The sequence below is a fragment of the Molothrus ater genome, chromosome 5 (genome assembly GCF_012460135.2).
Source record: "Molothrus ater isolate BHLD 08-10-18 breed brown headed cowbird chromosome 5, BPBGC_Mater_1.1, whole genome shotgun sequence".
In the NCBI taxonomy this organism is placed as follows: domain Eukaryota; kingdom Metazoa; phylum Chordata; class Aves; order Passeriformes; family Icteridae; genus Molothrus; species Molothrus ater.
In genome coordinates, this window is record NC_050482.2 from 6246011 (window position 1) to 6263488 (window position 17478).

The following is a 17478-nucleotide window of genomic DNA, read 5'->3' on the forward strand; positions in this document are numbered from 1 at the left end:
AACGAGGCTGCATTAGTTATGAGCTGACATCCCAAAGCCACAACAGCTTGGATAGCATTTGGTTCCTCCAGCAGCCCTGGATCACTGCTTCAGGTTCTTATGTCACCTCTCAAATAGGGTAGCCAGGGAGTAATATTGTAAAAATAACCCTGCTTGTGTGGAGTACACCTGCTAAATAATGCCTTACCTACACCTGATGATAAAATGACAAGATTTTGGCTTGATAGACTTGGCTTCAATCATGGAATAACTCCAGGTGCATCACATGGAGCCTCTCTGCCTTTTTCCCACCTTCTTCCTTTCTGCTGCAGAGGCCAGCAGCAGTGAGTACCTGGCAGGGGTGTTGGGAGAGGAATCAATTAGAGCGTGAGGAGCTCGGGCTCTGGTGCAGTGCGGACAGCTCAGCTCCCTCCCCCTGGATCCTCGTTCCAGGCCATGCCGAGCTTCCCTGCGTGGCGGTGGGCAAGGCGCCGCCGAGCCGCACTCCGTTTTCCACCCACAAACCCGGGCAGAGGTTTTTGCCCCCTGCAATCACCTTGGATTTCAGGGCAATCCTTGGGAGGTAAAACCCAACCAATTAATGTCACAGGGAGACTTCAGTTATCTCCCCACCCCGTTGACACGCAAACTTCAATTGGCAAAATGTCAACAGAAGTTATTGCTGCTGCCGATGAGATGGATAGCTCTTGCTGTTAGAATAATATCTGATGTTTTGCTCAGATGTCTAATGGGTTTGCTTTTTAAGCATGGATGATGCAAAATATCCCCAAGGCATTATTCCCAACAAGTTATAGAATCCCACTTAATGTCTATTTTTAGGACTGAATAGGTTCTGTAAAGCCTCATTTGTTTGAAGAAAAGATAGTTAATAACTTTTCTTTCCATGTGATTTTGAAGAGACAATTTTTGGCCATACTTCCCCTTCTTTATCTCCACTTCATTTGGCTTGCCTATGCCTTGGAGTTGTTGCCATTAGTGTGGGAGGTAAGAAATTAAGGAATTAAATAAATGGAGGAGAACTGCTAAAAGAGCAACAGTAGCTGTTTGTACACTAGGAAGTGGTCACTTCTAAGATAGCCAACTTTTTAATTCCTATATGAGGGTACAGCATTTAAAAGAGACTGAGTTCTGCAGCCTAATTAGTAAATGTATGGGAGGAACAGCAGGATGTGGGGGTGATTGTGCAAGGGATCACTAGATGAAGAATTATTGATAATAATAATAATATTGATATTTTGTTATTATTTTAAAGCACAGCATTGTTTTTAGTCTCCCTAACTAATGTTTAATTTAACTTGAATTTAAACCACAGAGTGTAGTGGATTACAAATAACTGAGTTGGAAAGCTTCCAAAAGCCATTGAATTTCAGTGGTTTTAGTGCTCTCCGGTAAAACAATTTCTTTTAAGCAAGCTATATGCTTGTTTCTGTGCTCTAAATAGAAAATAATGATGTTATGCATTACCGCATGAACTATATTTGGCACCCACCAGCAATATTCATTTTCTCTTGCTTCTCTCTCTTCCTTCTTCCTTCCCTCCCTCTCCCTCTCTGTCTCTGCAAAAAAAGCATGTATATATGTCTGACAGTAATCTAGGAGGCCAAGTAACAGATCACATTCTTATACTACTAAAATTGTATGAATGCCTAACACAGCTTAAATCCCTTAAATTGGGATTTATGAAAGGATGACAGCAAACAATCTTCTAGCTATGCCATCTCTCAGGCAGTTACAGCAACTGCTTTACATTTATTTGTGAGAATCTAAGTGATAAATGCACGTTTTTCCTCCTTTTATCCGTGAATAAGCAAAGATGAATGACTTCAACCAATACTGGGAATCCAAAGCTCTGCCTGTGCTGGTGAAGCCAGCAGGAGCATGGTGCTGGTTAGCACTTCCCTGCCTGGTGTGTAGGCATATTTTGGGGGAATAACATGGGCTACTGCTCCCACTGGACAGTATGGACAAGGATATCCTGTTTGGAGTGGAAGGAGGAGTGTAGCTGTGGAAATGCAAGCTGTGCCATGCCACACCACTTATTTTAAGATCCAGAGAGCAGTCCTTTGCCTCTTTTATTCACTAGTATTTATTTGGCCTTGGAGATTATCCCCAGTTCCCAGAGAAGTTCCCAAAGCGCTAGCCAGATATTGACTGCGTAATTCAAGTTAGTTTGACCCTAGAGGAGTCATTCTAAACAGTTCTTTTTGATAGGAAAATACACCTCCTTCACTTCTGGGAAACTCATATTACTTGTGAGTCACAAGGGTTTAAAAAAGCAAAACCAGCTGGCAATAAAATGATGTGAGAAATGAGCATTCAAGAGCTCCTCTGAAAGATCCTATGGAAAAACTGGGGAGCTAAAAGTTGAAATGAGGGTTGGGGAGGGGGGTATAGAGGTATCTGCGTATAATAGTCCAGAAAAACAATGGTCTCTAAAGAACACTGAATATAATTTAATTCTCTGGTGCTTATGGAGTATTTTCTCTTCTTCCCCCAATCTTCTGGTAGGTCAATACATTCCCTCCTGACTTCCAGACTCAGCAGAGGCTCTCAGAAACCTGGTTGGCCTTGTTTTTCCTTGGACTACTGGTCTGATTAAACTGCACTCACTAATTGGATGAGAAGTTTGGAGAAAGCTTTGAATTAATTTCCAGACCAGAGTTAGGCAAAAAATATAATTTTTTCCCACTGGTTTCCTCCTTAGGTGCTTTTCTTCTGAGCCCTTAGCATGTCTCTGCTCCTCCTTTTAATATTTTCTTCCTCTTTGGTTTTCCTATTGATCCCCAAAGTCTCAGAATTTATAATCCTTCACCCAAAAAGAAAATTAGGGTTTAATTAAGGTCTAATGTCTCTTCTTCTCTATCCCACATTCCCTCTTGACATTTTACAGTTCTGAGATGTAGAAAATACTCAAGTCCCATTTGGCTTCTACAGTGATTAATGCTAGCAAGAAGCAAGTCCCAGAGTGCTAGAAATGACAAGATACATGCAAGCTATCATCATTTAATCCTATTGCTTTTTGTTTGGTTTGGTTGTTACCAAAGTAACCTAAGTTCTTCAAATTTACCCTTTGCCTGGGGGGAGTTTAGCTCCATTTTGTGTGGTGTTTCTCTGTGATGTGGTCTGTGAGGGTGACAGGTAAGGGACAAACTGAGTTGGGTCATGGCTAGACACTTCTAGCCAGGGCCAGATGACAGGGAAGGGAGGAAGGGGACATGTCTGAAAAGGGATAACAGCTCTAGAAGTCTGCTGGTGGCTTTAAAAGATTATAGAAAGATAAATACAGGAGTGGTAAGGAGTGAGGACTCATGGATAACATTCTCCACACACAATTCCTTAACTCTGATGGTGAAAAGTCACATTCTGCTTAACATTAGAGGACTTGCAGGATGTGGTCTTTGACTGCCATACTGAGCTGGGTGAAGGTGCAGGCAGGTCTGATGTGCATTCAGAGTCCTTTTTTGCCAAGAGGTTTTCCTTCCTCAAGGCATGAGAAGTAGCAGGGGCAAGGCATGTGCATCCACAGTGGCAGGAATGGATAATAAAAGCTGCTAACTGATGTAGTAATTATGTGTAAAGGTGCTTTTGCAATAGACCATAAAAAAAAGAAAAGTTTCAGTCTAGGTGGCCAGAATTTCAGAGATGCTGAGGATATCCAAATTTCACAGACTCAACACAGCTGCAGCAAAATGAGCCCATCAGCTCCTTCATCTTCACTGAAAGGCATCTTCTGCTTTTAATCACCAAAGTCCTGTGTAAGACTGACATACTGATGTGTAACATCTTAAAGCAGCCAATACAGACCATTTCCAGTGCCAACTGCCTCCTCCTACAAACCTTGCTTCACTCACAGAAATTCCTGCTCGCAGGAAGTCTTTAGCCTACCCAGAATATCTGAATGCCCATTTCTCTTCAGAAAACTGATGGAAAGCAGGTGTCCAAAAGCCTTTCCAGCAAATATATTGACAGCTCTGAAATGTGATTTAAGCAGTTGCTGTTGATGCAGTGGTGACTTGGAATGTGCCAAGCCCATGCTCACCCATGCCTGGAGACATTCTTACCCGTTCACCCCTGACACCTCAGGCTTAAGATTACACCTGATTTGAAGCATCCCCTGACTAAACAAAACAAACCATGAGCTGATCTCCTTGTGCAACATGCAACCACACAATAGTAATCACAGCTAATGACTCTGCTAAATGCTAGACTGCACACACCTCCTTTTTTGGTGTTTGTTTTGTATACAGAAGGTAACATCGACTGAATAACGAGGATGCCAAGTTACAGATGGGGTTGTGGAATCGTATTTGACAGCCGATTAGAGTAATCTGACAGAAATGATGACTTAATCACCACGACAGACTCCAAATTCCCAGATAGAATTCCACCCAGGTTAATCTAATTTCCTTGCAATATTTTTGCCAGAAATAGACTCTTAGCCGGCTTGTTTTCTCCCATGCAGATGTCACATGGCTTTGACAAGAATGTAAATAGGTACTGCTATTTTTGTTGAAAAGATGACTTTGAGGCTCTAAAGCTGGAGAGGTGGCATGCCTTTGAGATGCATTGGGTTGCTTTGCTGTGTTTTTTTTCTCTGATGACATGTTTACATACAGCAAGATGTACTCAGGAAAAAGAGGGGGGAAAAAAAGATGTAACTATTCCATTGTAATTCGAGGCCTTGGCGTGGTCCTGCTGCTGCCCTGGACACAGCCAGCAGCCAGATTCTCATTAATTTCAGGGGGATTTTCAGGGTTGCATGTTTGACAACTGTTTCTTTGCCTTTTTGATTCCCGTGGACTGCCTCAGCACCCCTGCTTGGGATGCGCCCAAGGAGAGGCAGTGACGTTCCTGGCCCCAGGCTTTGGGTGGCCTCTGTGACAGCACAAGCAGCAGTGAAGCCCCCAGGTTGCTGCCAGCACTGCCACAAGGCACTGGCAACCTTGGGCAACAGGCATTTGCTTGCTCTCAGCTGTAAAACAATGGCATGGTGTGTTCTGGGATGGACACAGAGCACCTGTAGGAAAGGCAGGTCATGCCCTTCTTGCTGCACAAGTGTGCTCAGTAGAACTCTGTAATACTGATGAGGAGAGGTTGCCCCTCACAGCCCATACCCCAGCCTGGGTTTGATATCCCCATGCACAGTGCTTGCCAGGGGAAGCTGGCCACGCTCAGAAAGAACTTGCCTGAGTGCTGTGTTGTTCTCTTTTACTGTGTGTGCTGAGCACGGGATGATGTTCAAGGTAATAAATTACTTGCTGAGGTTATTTTTCTTGTTCTTGCCTCTTTATTAATTGTAAGTGTGCATTCATAAATACTGTATTTTCATAAGCAAAGCTTTCTCCAGGAAAAGAAGGAAATGTTTCCTGTTGTTCTGTGTGACAACATGACATACTGAGAAATCACTTACCTTGAGATCCGTAAGTGATGTATAGTTACAATAACAGCTTCCTGATAAGACGGGAAATCCTTCATTTCTGTAGATGACATGATTCTAGTGAGTGGCATCTAATTTGAAACAGTTTTATATCATCTGTAATCTTTTGGAGGGCCTGGGAAAGCACAGCTATTTTATTGTTTTATAGCCTGCAGTTATACAAGGGAGATAGAAAATGTACAGATTATTTTGTCTTTTGCTCATTGTAGAGTGAAAGGATAGTACCTATTTAACTTTTGTCTCTGCCCCTTTAATTTTCTTATTCACTACACACTTCTTTGAGAGTCATTCTTTTCTTTTCTTTTCTTTTTTACACCTACCTTTAAATATTTTATGGGTAGAGAGCTTATAATATGTATTGTCACGGCAGTTGTCTCTAGAGGTCAGCAATGAGTTTAATAATGAGATGCGAACCAGTGACTCTGTAAAACCCATTTCAGGTTATAAATGGCATGTTTTATTGAATCTAGTGTTAAAGGTTGGTAACGTATCAATTGGTGATGGTCAGGGTTAAACAAGCTTCAACATGAGCCCTCTCATGTTAGGAAACTGTCAGTAAGGTATTTTTCCACTTTCCTCTTCACTGAAGCCAGGTTTGTGTATCACCTCCATTTTTTCTGGGGGTGTTCTGCAGTTTAAACTCTCCAGGCCTGAGCTGGATCTTTTATTGGTTTTAAGCACAATGGCATCACTCCCAAATTCAGCCTGATGGTGTGAAGAGGACCATGAGTTTTTAGCAGGAACTTTTGAAATCAAGTCAAAACCTATTTGAAGCATCATGTTAAATCTTGCCTCTTTGTTTGTGAATGTACCAGATTACTGAGTAAATGAACTTGGGGTAATGATGTGTGACTGAAGAGGATGACTTTAGATATGCAGTAAATGTGCTTATCAGGTGACACTGATCTTTATGTTGTGACCATGGGCTGCAAAAATAACTTCTTCACGTGAATTTGGTCTAAAGTTGACTTCTCTGGTTTGGAGAGTTTGAAAACTGAGAGGTTTTTCTATGTTGTTAGAATAGCCTTTATTCAAAGTATCTCCTCTTAGGGGCACATAAACACATTTGTAAAGAGCAATTGATTGATTCCCTGTCTACAAAAGGCCTGAAATTGGGCTGGGTTTTTCTCTTATATCCTGCATATTCCTGGATTTTCAATATTTGCCTTTCTTTCCTCTATTTTCTCACCACTCCATTGCTCCTCAGAGACCTCAGTAACCTGCAACAGCCTTGTGGCGCAAGTTACACCTTTTTTCTTCTTTCTGTTTTTGCTTGCTGAGTGGACATGCTGCCTCACATTCCCACAAATTTTAAGTCTCCTGCAGTGCCCAGTGTATTGTTGATGTCAGGAAATACCTTAAGCACTAAAGAAGACAGAGAACCATAGAAGTTCCCTTTTTTCTATAAAACTGATCTAATAAGAGTGGTAGCAGGCAAGTGCTGGGCTATTAAAGTCCATTTAGGAAACAAATGATTTAAAGAGAGCAGAATTGTTAAAACTGAAGAAAATTTATGCATCCTGACAACTACATCTACCTTGTGGCTTTGCCTTTCCTTAGGACACACTGGGGAGTTGTGCAAGCAGCACAGGGAACACATTGATTTGCAAGGCCAGGGAGCGTTCTGGACTTTGAATAAATCTAACAGAAACATTCACAGCAATATTTCATATTTTCTGAAGAATCCAGCAACTTTTTCCCTGGTGGTTAAGTTACTTCACCAAAAGCAATGCAGATGTGGGTTTCTGTGCAGCTTTGAAAGCATATTTGATATGAGGGCATGGATGTTCTTTACTGCTCAGCTGTTTTTGTTTCCCAGAGTTTGTCATAACAATCTTTTATTAGGAAAATGGAATTGCCTCTGACATTTTCAGGCAATACACAGCTGTGCTGCACTGAAAAATTATAGAAAAGTAGAAAAAGCATACATTTTTTCACCTGTTCACCTGAATTGGTAAGGAATTGCTGAGGAGAGAAAAGGCAGTGGCCCTGCTGCTGCTGGAAGGTTTGTGCAATCAAATCCCAGTAACTATGCAGAGTCCAAGAAAGAAAATAAAAATGGGGGGTTTTTTGCAGGCTTAAACATCTCCTACATTGAATCTCAATGTGAGGTCACTTCTGGAGGCTTTTGAGAAGCTGTAATAAAATTTCCCTGAGCACACCACAATGGCCACAGGGCTGGCTATCACCAATGTCCTGCAGAAAACTCTGATCATGAGGGAGCTCAACTGCTGTGGTGTTATTATTCCTGTAAGAACAAAACCAGCATTTGTAGGAATTTTATTGGAGCTATCAACAATTTAGTGTGGGAGCAGTATCATTTAGTAGGGAAAGCTGAGGACGCAGCAGCCCAAGTGTGCCAAGGTGGGATGTTCTGCAATAACGCTGCAGACAGGAATTGGTTTCCTTTGCAGTAAGAGGGACATGGATGGAGGAAGAGGTTAAAAAGGAAAAAGGATTTGGAATTTTTATGGAAGCCAGAATTGTTATGTGTTGTGGTGGAAGCTTTATGAATGAATGTGTAATGGATTTCAAAACAAAAATATGAGATACTAAACAATTATAGGAAGCTATTTTAGGAATCAAGATCTCTTCTTTTTCAGTCCTAAAAGAATGAGCACAGTTTTTTTAATTACAAGCAAAGTTCATTTGTCAAACTCAACTCCTCTGGGAACATTTGAAATGCTTGCTAGTTCTTAAATTACTTGAAAATTACATCTTGGTTTTGGCAGTGGTTGAGCTCAAGAAAAAAAAGTTGGTAAAACAGAAACCAAGCATGCCATAAACTAATGAGGGCTGTAACTTTAGAGGTCTTCTGAAACTAGATACAGCAAATTAAAGATTTATATGAGTCCTATGGGCCCAATGATCTTTTTTTTTTAAACTTCCTCATTATAAAATACTCCTTTACCATTTAATTTTTTCTTATAAGCATATAATACAGTGTTATTCTGAATTGATATAATTTCAACATGTTTAATATTAAATTGTGTCTCTTTTTAGCCCTTCATTAAAAACATCACTCTTGATTTTTTATGACTATCCAACCTGCCTTACTCTCTTTCATTTTTGTTTTTAGATGCATCATCCTATTCAGATGAAACCTGCAGATAGTGAAAAGTCAAATGGTATGTGTTCAATTTACTTTTACTTGATTGTATCTTTCTCTAAACTAAAGTAAGCACAACATTGTGACGATTTTTGCTTTACTCCTTTTGTGGTGAAAATAATAGGCAGTTTCCCTACACCTGACATGCTGGGAAGGTGTTGAGCTGCTCTGAACTCCCTTTTATCTTCTGCTTTAAAGAAGGAAGGAAATGTCCTCAAAAAAGGGTCTTCCTTGTACCTGCTGTATGTCATGACCTACCTCACTGCATACATCCTTCCCTTGGGTTCTTCTAACAGTGAGGTATTGTGGGAGCACCTGAGATTGATAAGATGGAGATAAAATGTTGATGCTGAAAATTTAAAATAAAAGAAACAAAAAGGCATACCTGTGTTAACAAATTATGTAAGTACATGATCAGCCTTAAACATTTGCCAAAAGTACCTTTTTACACAATGATGCCATTCTGAATCTGAGCCAAATTTAGGTTTTAATCATATGCCTCATTATGGGCTGGGAAGCCCACTTTGGAGCTCTCTGTATACTTATTCCTCAAAACGATTGAAAAATGAATGCTATAAAGACAGTAATATCCATTTGGAATACTAGGGTACTGCCTAAGTGGATGTATATGACATGCAAAATAGATGGCAAGGTAAATCTATTAAACATGCCAGGTTTATATATTCAGGAAAATAAGATAATCGAATGGTAGTGCAACTTGGCAGCATGTGATTCTTTAAAAATATATACGTGTATATTTTGCCCCTTGATTTGTTCCTGTAATTTTCTAAAATATATGTTAAAGATATCATCTGCCTTCTTAGATTGCAAGAGCTTCATTTTCCCTTAAGGCCCACATAATCAGAGCTGGTTCCTCCAACAGGCATCTTTGCACCTCATTAATTAGTAATCAGGGCAGAAGCCGTGCACTTAGAGATCTACATACCTGCAAATGTAAATTATGATTGGGCTCTAAATCTCTCCGCAAGGCTTTTTTAAGGCTTCTTTTTTTTGCTAATTGTAGTGCATCCCTTTTTCAGGCTTCTCCAAGGATTATGAAGTTTAGAAGGAAATTAAAATTTCACATGATGCTAGGTTTCCCATTATGACAACTTTCCAATCCATGAGGATTCTCAAAGTCCAGCTCCTGGCCCTCCACAGGACAATCCCAAAAATCCCACCATGTGCTCGAAATGCTCCTTGACCTCTGTCAGTCTGGTGCTGTGACCACTGCTCTGGGGAGCTTGTTCCAGTGCCCAGACACCCTCTGGGTGAAGAATATTTTCCCAAAGATTTTTAGCAGTAGTTTCTTGCTGTCTTTGAGTGCTCAGAATAGAGGCACCTGGCCAAGGCACCTGGATGGGCAGAAGGACTGAAGTTTTCAGGCCCCACTGTGGTCAAGGAGAGCGTTGCTGTTGGAATCCAGACTCCAGTCCCTAGTATTTACTGCTAGCAGTGGGCACAATTATCCCTTAGGCACAGGAACGCTGGCCTGAACTAAGTATGGCCTCCATGGATTCTTCTTTCAAAGACAAATTTCACCTCAATTTCCTTGGCAAATTAGAAAAATAAGAGGCAATGGGCCAAAATTGACTCCCAGTGAGTTACTTGTTCGTTGCCTGAAGTGTTTCTTTCTAAAGGAGATTGAACATATTGGAAAAACACTGTGGGGAATTGTGCAAATTCTGTCCTTCTCTGCAAGTACTGCCTGCTTGGAAAGCAGGGTAGGTTGGCTCCTGGCTGCTGCTGTTAGTCTAGGGTTATCTGCATGAAACTCCTGTTTGCACTGTGGGAATACTCTCTTATTTTCTGGCATCTATTCCAAGCATAAAAATTACTAGGGCTTGGGTTTTTCACTTTTTTTTTTCCTTGCCTTTCTTTGTATTTTTGGGGAAAAAACAAATTGTCAGTTCAGGGGTTCCAACTGTCAAATTAAACACTTTTTAAAATTTAGATTCCTGAAGGGTGTGGGAACTTTTGATAGGCATGTTCAAGGGGTGGTGAACTATTTTTATTTTTTTTTAATCAACTGGAGAAGCAAAAGGCAAACTAATACCACAATGATGATAATAATGGTACAGCTCCTCAGAAAGGCAGGGCGTAGGCATGGGGTTCATGGAGTGGGTGACAGTTTGCCAGCAGCTGGGAGATCAAGAAAGAGAAAAAAACAACAGCGCGGGGGATGTGGAGGTTTGTTTGGCACATGTTTCCCATATGCTCCAGGCTATCCATCTGAGGAGGTATATTATCCATGCCAACAGCAAACTGTACCTCTTCAACCAGATTGGTAAATTCAAAGGGGAAAAGAAAAAAGACATGCCAAGGCATCTTGGTTTTCATGATCCGTGCTGGTTGAGCTTTTGAGGAATGCTCAAGTCTCTGATTTCTGAGTCATGGGAGGATCCCAGTGGATTTTATGGGTAAAGTGGTGTTTCTCAGATTGCAAAGAGGTTTAAGAAATTTTCTTGGTCAAAAATTTTTTATGGAAAGACGTGTAGGACAAGTTGAACACACTACAATTCTTCTGAGCTTGTACATGTTTGTGAATTGATAGACCTGTTCAAGTTCCATAGGGAGGAAGGACAGGTCCTCTCATTCAGTTTACAGAGGTTTTCAAAGAACAGTATTTTCTGTGTGATTAAATGCCCCCTCCCCATATTGAGTCCCTTGTGAAAAAGCTTTGAATGACCATCCAAGCCAGCGCCTCCCAGGATGAAATGCTCCTCCCTTTCCATCACTGTTCCTGCCCTTAGATATCTGGGTCACCTGAGGAATCTGTCCCTTGACACCAGAGGCCAAGCTCACCTCATGGAAACTGGGAGATGGGTATGGAAGGGACAGCTCCAGCACAGCTGGACCAGGCTGCTCAGAGCCCCCTCCAACCTGGCCATGAACACTTCCAGGGCTGGGGCATCCACAGCTCCTCTGGGCAACCCATTCCAGTGGCTCATTCCCTGCCTACAATGTGTCTAAGTCATTTCTCTGCTCATGCAGATGAAGCAAATCTTGATCTCTTCCACCAAGTTTTTAGCACCTAGAGTTGATGGGGCAAGACTTGCCCTCAGATTTAATTAATTTGTCTACCCAGAGGGATTCTGAAAAGCTTCTTAACTCTTGAAAAACTTAACATCTCTTGAAGATTTGCAGGTGCTGAATTTTGTAGTATGTCCTGGTCTGATCACCTTTGTGCAGGTTGTTTTAACCTGTCTAGAAAGTTTTGGTTAAGGATTTTCTGCCAAAGAAGCATGTTTTACTTTGAAGGCTCTACCATTACTAGATTCATCACTCACAGTATTTATCCTTTTAAGGACATTTCCCTTTTTCAAACAAAGGGGGTTCCTCCAGTCTAATGCTGAAAAATTTACAAACACCTGCTTGACTCTAAGTTGTCTATGGCAATTAACATCCTACAATTTGCAAATGCCTAAATGTCTTGATCTGGATTTGAACACAGTCAATACTTTCAGGCACATATCCTGCAGACAGCATGCTCTTAAATGGATCAAAGCATCACTGCTTCAGGGAAAACGACAAAATTCTCCATTTAAAAAATAAAGGAGGGAGGAGGGTAGCTGAGTAATCTTAAAATTTATTTTTATTGATTTCTTTAGTGGAAAATATAAAAAATAATTTTGAAATTCTATGTGGCACAACTTTGCCGAATTGGAGGTAGTAATTAGATGCCATATGTTAGCACTAACACATAGAAAAGTTGATAATTAATGCAGGCAGCTCCGGATTCAGGTGTGACTTTGACAGATTGTATGCAAGGGGTTTTCACAGGCTTACAGTTAGGGATAAAAAGTCTAATTTCACCTTTTCCCTTCTATATGGGAGTAAAAAACCAAAACCAAACCAAAAAAACCCCAAAACCTCCACACCATTTATTCATAATTAACCATTTATCTAGTTGCTCAAAAGAAAAGGCATCTTCTGGGGAGAAAATGCACTCTTTATCTGACTGGACTCCTCAGAAATGTACAATAAAGGGTTATAATTTTGATCTTTCAGAATTTTGGGGGTTTGGAAGAGTGAAAATAAAAGTTATGTTGAATCTTCAGGGAGATTTCCCACAATTATTACAGGGTTTAATTCTTTTGTAGCATTCAGAAAATAATCTCTACTCCTTTATCCTCCTGGGTTAGCACAAGCAATCTAATACAGCCTGCAAGAAATGCTCATTACTGAAGCGAATTGAGTAAAGCTAAAAAATTAGACCCTTCAGGATGTTATTCTGCAAGCTGGATGTAGTGCTGTCAGAAGACAGGAGGCTCAGTTTGAAAAGTTCCCCTCCCAGCAGAGACAGATTTCATCTCAGATAACCTTTGATGGCTAAGGCAGAGTTCTGGGTTCAAACACAATGCCCAGGCACGTGTGCTAGTGATGGCAGTGCTAGCCTTGATGGGGTTAAAAGAGCAGCTCTGCTCATTTGAAAACAGGTGTCTGTACCTCTCCAAGCAGTGCTCCTGCATTCTGGCAAACCCCAGCCCAAATCCAGCAGGCTCAGCACTGGATGTGTCACTTGAACTGCCCTGGCAGCACAGCCAGCCTGCATTTGTAATGTGTTGAGATGGATTAAAGGTGAACCCCATAATGTGTTAATCAAGAAACTGTGTGGTTTCACACTTTCCTTCCTATAAATAGAACTTCAGGCCTTGTTTACTGTGACCTTCTGGCTCCTTCTGCTCCATCAAGGAGGGGCACTCAGCCACCCCATCCTACCTGCTGCTTCCAAACAGTTGCATCTCCTTCATTCCCCCAGAGTGGTGTAAAATAGTCAGAAAGTTCAGCTAAGTCCATAAGGGGGGGTTCAGAAATAATGATGTCAAATGCAGGCTAAAAAAGTTTTGATTTTTCTGGATTTTGAATTGTTGAAACCTACCCCAAGGGTGGGAGAGAGAATTATCAAGCATCAGTGAAATGCTTTTGAGATATGTGTACATGTGCTGGCCCTTGCACACTGTTATCCTTCCCCCAGCCTTTTGCTTTGCCTGCTCTCATTGCCCAAAGCACTGGCAGCTCCCAAGCTTTGTCCAGCCCCTCAGAGCTCACTCATTCCTGATGTCCCTGCAGCTGGAGCTCAGGACATCTACATGTTGTCATGATGCCCAAGATCTGGGAGTTGGCTGGAAGGTAACAGCATCTGTCAATGCACTCAGTCAGTGTAAAAAAAATCTGTAATCTACTCTCAGTAGCAGGGGAGAGACTTCCATGACAAAGGGAGAAATGCCTTGTCATGCACCTTGCCACCTTGCTGGGAGAGGTGGGACCTGTCACTCTTTGAAGGAGCTGATCTCTTGGCATTGCCAACAACCAGTTGAGCTGAGGCCAAACCTGTAGGTCACTGAAGTTAGGCCAGATGGGTTTAGGCTGCCATGCTTCCCCTAAGCAGGAGCACCTGTCCCAGCCTCAGTGCTTATCTGGGTCAGGTGCATTTAATCCTTATTGTACAGTCCATGGGAGAAATCCAAAACACACAGGAAAATCCACAGGCTTGGCAGATCCAGAGGGAAGGTTGCTCACCTCTAAAAGCATTTGACCCACACTTCTTGCACTCTGTTGTCTGATTCTCACACCTTGCCTGTGTGGCTGGTAAGAATTCATTTTAGAAAGAAAGAAGTGGCTGACCAAAAATGCAGAAATAACTCTTGAAAATTAGTCTTATTGAGGTGGAAAAGTGTTCCTTTCTCTGTGTGGGAAAAACTCTTTCAGCCTAATAATATCAGATGTTCTATCAGATGGAGTGAAAACATGTCATTTTGATCTTGACAATTGTCACTTTAAATGTTTTTTATGCTGGACCTCTAGCCAGAAAAAGAATAGCAATTTTCTTAAGCTTCAACACTGATCAGCACTGACTAATGGCACTGAATGCAGAGCACGTCATCATATCAATATGTTTTCTGTACTCTGAGCATTGTTCATGAAATCTGCATTTTTAAGATGTACAGTACACAGGAGCTGGATGTTTAATTTACTATAAAATCACCCTCAAGCTGCAAACCTGCAAATCATGTTAGTTAAATGGCATATTTATAGGTTTACTACCAAAACCAAAAGAGGCCGATGGGGAGTTTGTCGCCTGCTACTCTTTGGAAAATTAAAACAAAGCCTTCTGTTCACATCTCATTTCTTTTGAGTCTCCATGTGAATCTCTTTGGTTTGAGGCTTTGTCCTGGCACCGAAGCAGGACCCAAGGGACCTCCTTTGGGATGCTGTGGCAGGCATTTGTCCAACTTAGCCAGCAGCTATTTTTAAAAGAGAGTTGGAGCCTAGCCACCCTTAAGGTAGACCTGCACACTATTTCAAGCCTAAGATCAAATTTAAACTGGTTGGTACTGGCTGACACAGAGACACAAAATAAGAGGTTCATAACACTGAGCAGAAGGCAATGCTTGGAAATGTGCTTGGCACCAAGGCTTCACCCAGCCTGACCTCAGTCTGTGGTGTGGAGAAATCCAGGCCTGGCAGCCCAGCTGGGTCCCTTGTCTCAAAATCTTTCCTGCACTATGGCTGTAGTCTGTGGCTGTTGTTGAGGGGACAGGCTGCCAGGGAACTTCCTCAAAGAGATTGCTCAAGGCAATATAGGAATTGTCTGCAGCCAGGTTACAGGTATCCTTCCACCAGCAGAAGCGTCTGCCTGTACTCCTCTTGTCGCTGTGAGCAAGGTAATTCAGCTTTCCCACCCTTAAAATAATATTTAGCAGCATCAAGGTCAGCTATATATTATGAATGAGATGTAAAGCTTCATAATAAGACACACACACACAGACACACACACACACACGAACATATATATATATATCTCAACTTGCAGGTCTTATTTGCAATCACGCATATTCAGCTCCTGATCTGTATATAACTGGCTCATCCCATGCATTCAGCATTTCTTAACCCTTTCTGGAGGGTTCACCTGCGTGTGGAACCTCAATATAAAGTGTGAATGAAAATGTTCAGTCTTGAGGAATCTCTGCTGAAGAAAACATCTTCCCCTGGGTGTTAAATTCACACCAATTTTCTTGCAAGCTTGTAGAGTGAGAAGCTGGGATTGCAGGGGCTGGTCTCTGTTTTGGGCTCTGAAAAATGCATGGGTTTGGTGCTTTCTTATATAAAAGCTACAAATACTTTTTAAAGTCAGCGATTTAAGGAGAAAATTACTTCAAATGCTTCTTGTGATCAATAAACATGAACCTCTTCCTGTTATTCTTGAAATTATTAAATGCACTGAAAATGTTGAAGTATAACAGAAATAAAATCCTAGAAAAAATGAATGCAGTTCCTTCTTCCTCAGCTGCAATTTTTTCCATATGACAAACTCGTACTAATACAGGAGACAGAGTTAGAGAGCAAGGGAGGATTCTTTTTTTTTATTGTAAGCCCAGAAATGAAAATACTTCATTACAAAAATAATTTGCACAATAATAGAAATAAGTAAGTGCACTGCAGACTCTCTGGAGTAAAGCTTTCCTTCCCTCTTTGCTTCCCCACAAACCCTGACAGTCTGCTCATTAACAAGGAATTGGATTTACATGCCATTTCTAGAGAAGAAGAAAGCACTAGTGTACGTACTGTATAATAAGCACTTAGATTTTTGGTTTAATATAGATGAGTGGGTGCCTCAACATTTTTAAGTTTTTCCAGAGTGGATTAAGTTTTGATGACCTCTTTCATTTTTGACAAGAGTCCCCAGCATTAGACCTGTAAATTTGGGTTTGATTAATAGGACTGTGTGCATCCTGCTGCAGCAGTCCAGCTTGTGCTGGTGTTGGTGACAGTGCAGGCAGAAAATACTCTACCAATAATTCAGGTAAAGCATGTTTCTCATGGTGGTTTTTTGCAAACTCAGCATCATTACGCATCAGAAGGTGTTCAGGTGATGTCCTGAAATATGTCTTGTGTCCTCCTGAAGGGCAGAGGGCTGTGGCACTGAAAAAAAAAAAAACCAAAAGAGCAGAAAAATTTAATGCATTCTTTTTCCAGAGCAGTCATTGCACATCTGCCTTTCCAGTGCCGTGCATTAAGTTGGCTGAAATTGAAAGCTCAGATAGGAGCTGCTCTCAAAACAATTCTCAGGAATATTTTTCATTAGCTTATATCATTATGTGCACAATCCCTTCTTCACCCTCACCCCATCATGATTTCTTTCACACATGAGGGGGATGAGGGAATTTATCTGAATTAGAATCTATGCAAAGATATCTTTAAAAGTGTCTGTAAGGGAGGATACTTTCCTTTTAGAAGCCGTGAAGGGGAGGTGTATGCAGAGTGACTAAGACAGCCAATTAATATGTTATATAAACAGCAGGCACCACTAAAAAGAAGGAGAGAGAGAGAGAGAGAGAAAAATGAGATATTTGGGGTGGGGAAGGAAGGGGGAAGGGAGGTTGTAAGTATAAAGTGTTTGCCTTAGGACTTGTCTTCAGTTACAGAGCCAGACTCACATGACTGGAGCTTGGTTTGATGTGGTAATGAAGCATTGATCACAGCAAAAAGATGAAATGGCCTTTGCTCATTCATTATTTTTATCTTCTAGCTGTGGAAGACAGAAAATTGTTCATAGGAATGGTTTCGAAGAAGTGTAATGAGAATGATATCAGGGTGATGTTTTCTCCGTTCGGCCAGATAGAAGAATGCCGAATCCTTCGGGGACCAGATGGGCTGAGCCGAGGTGAGTGTGCAGCCTGTAAAGTCTCTTTCCTTAAGTGCTAATTGGGAGCTTTATGTCACAGCCAAGGTAGGCAGAGCTGCTGTCTGCAGCGAGAGGTTACTCTGTAATACATCCCACGTGATGAAGGTATCCACATGAACTTTTCACAGTGACTGAAATTATCACCTTTTATTTCCAGTGTCAGAAAGGTCTCGGTGCCAACATATTAACTTGTGTTATCACCTGTTTGTCAGCTGGAAAGGTTCCTTTGCACCCTGAGAAAAC

At 41.4% G+C, this 17478-nt stretch overlaps 1 protein-coding gene across 11 annotated transcripts in view; it reads left to right on the forward strand.

Moving 5' to 3' along the window:
* The window catches only part of CELF2 (CUGBP Elav-like family member 2), a 548864-nt gene that overhangs the window by 461322 nt on the left and 70064 nt on the right, over positions 1-17478 (forward strand). For all 11 annotated transcript variants that reach the window (XM_054515016.1, XM_054515012.1, XM_054515011.1 and 8 more), the window contains 2 exons: positions 8517-8565; positions 17080-17214. In XM_054515016.1, coding sequence (XP_054370991.1) covers positions 8517-8565; positions 17080-17214 — 184 coding nt within the window. The remainder of the gene's footprint in view (positions 1-8516; positions 8566-17079; positions 17215-17478) is intronic.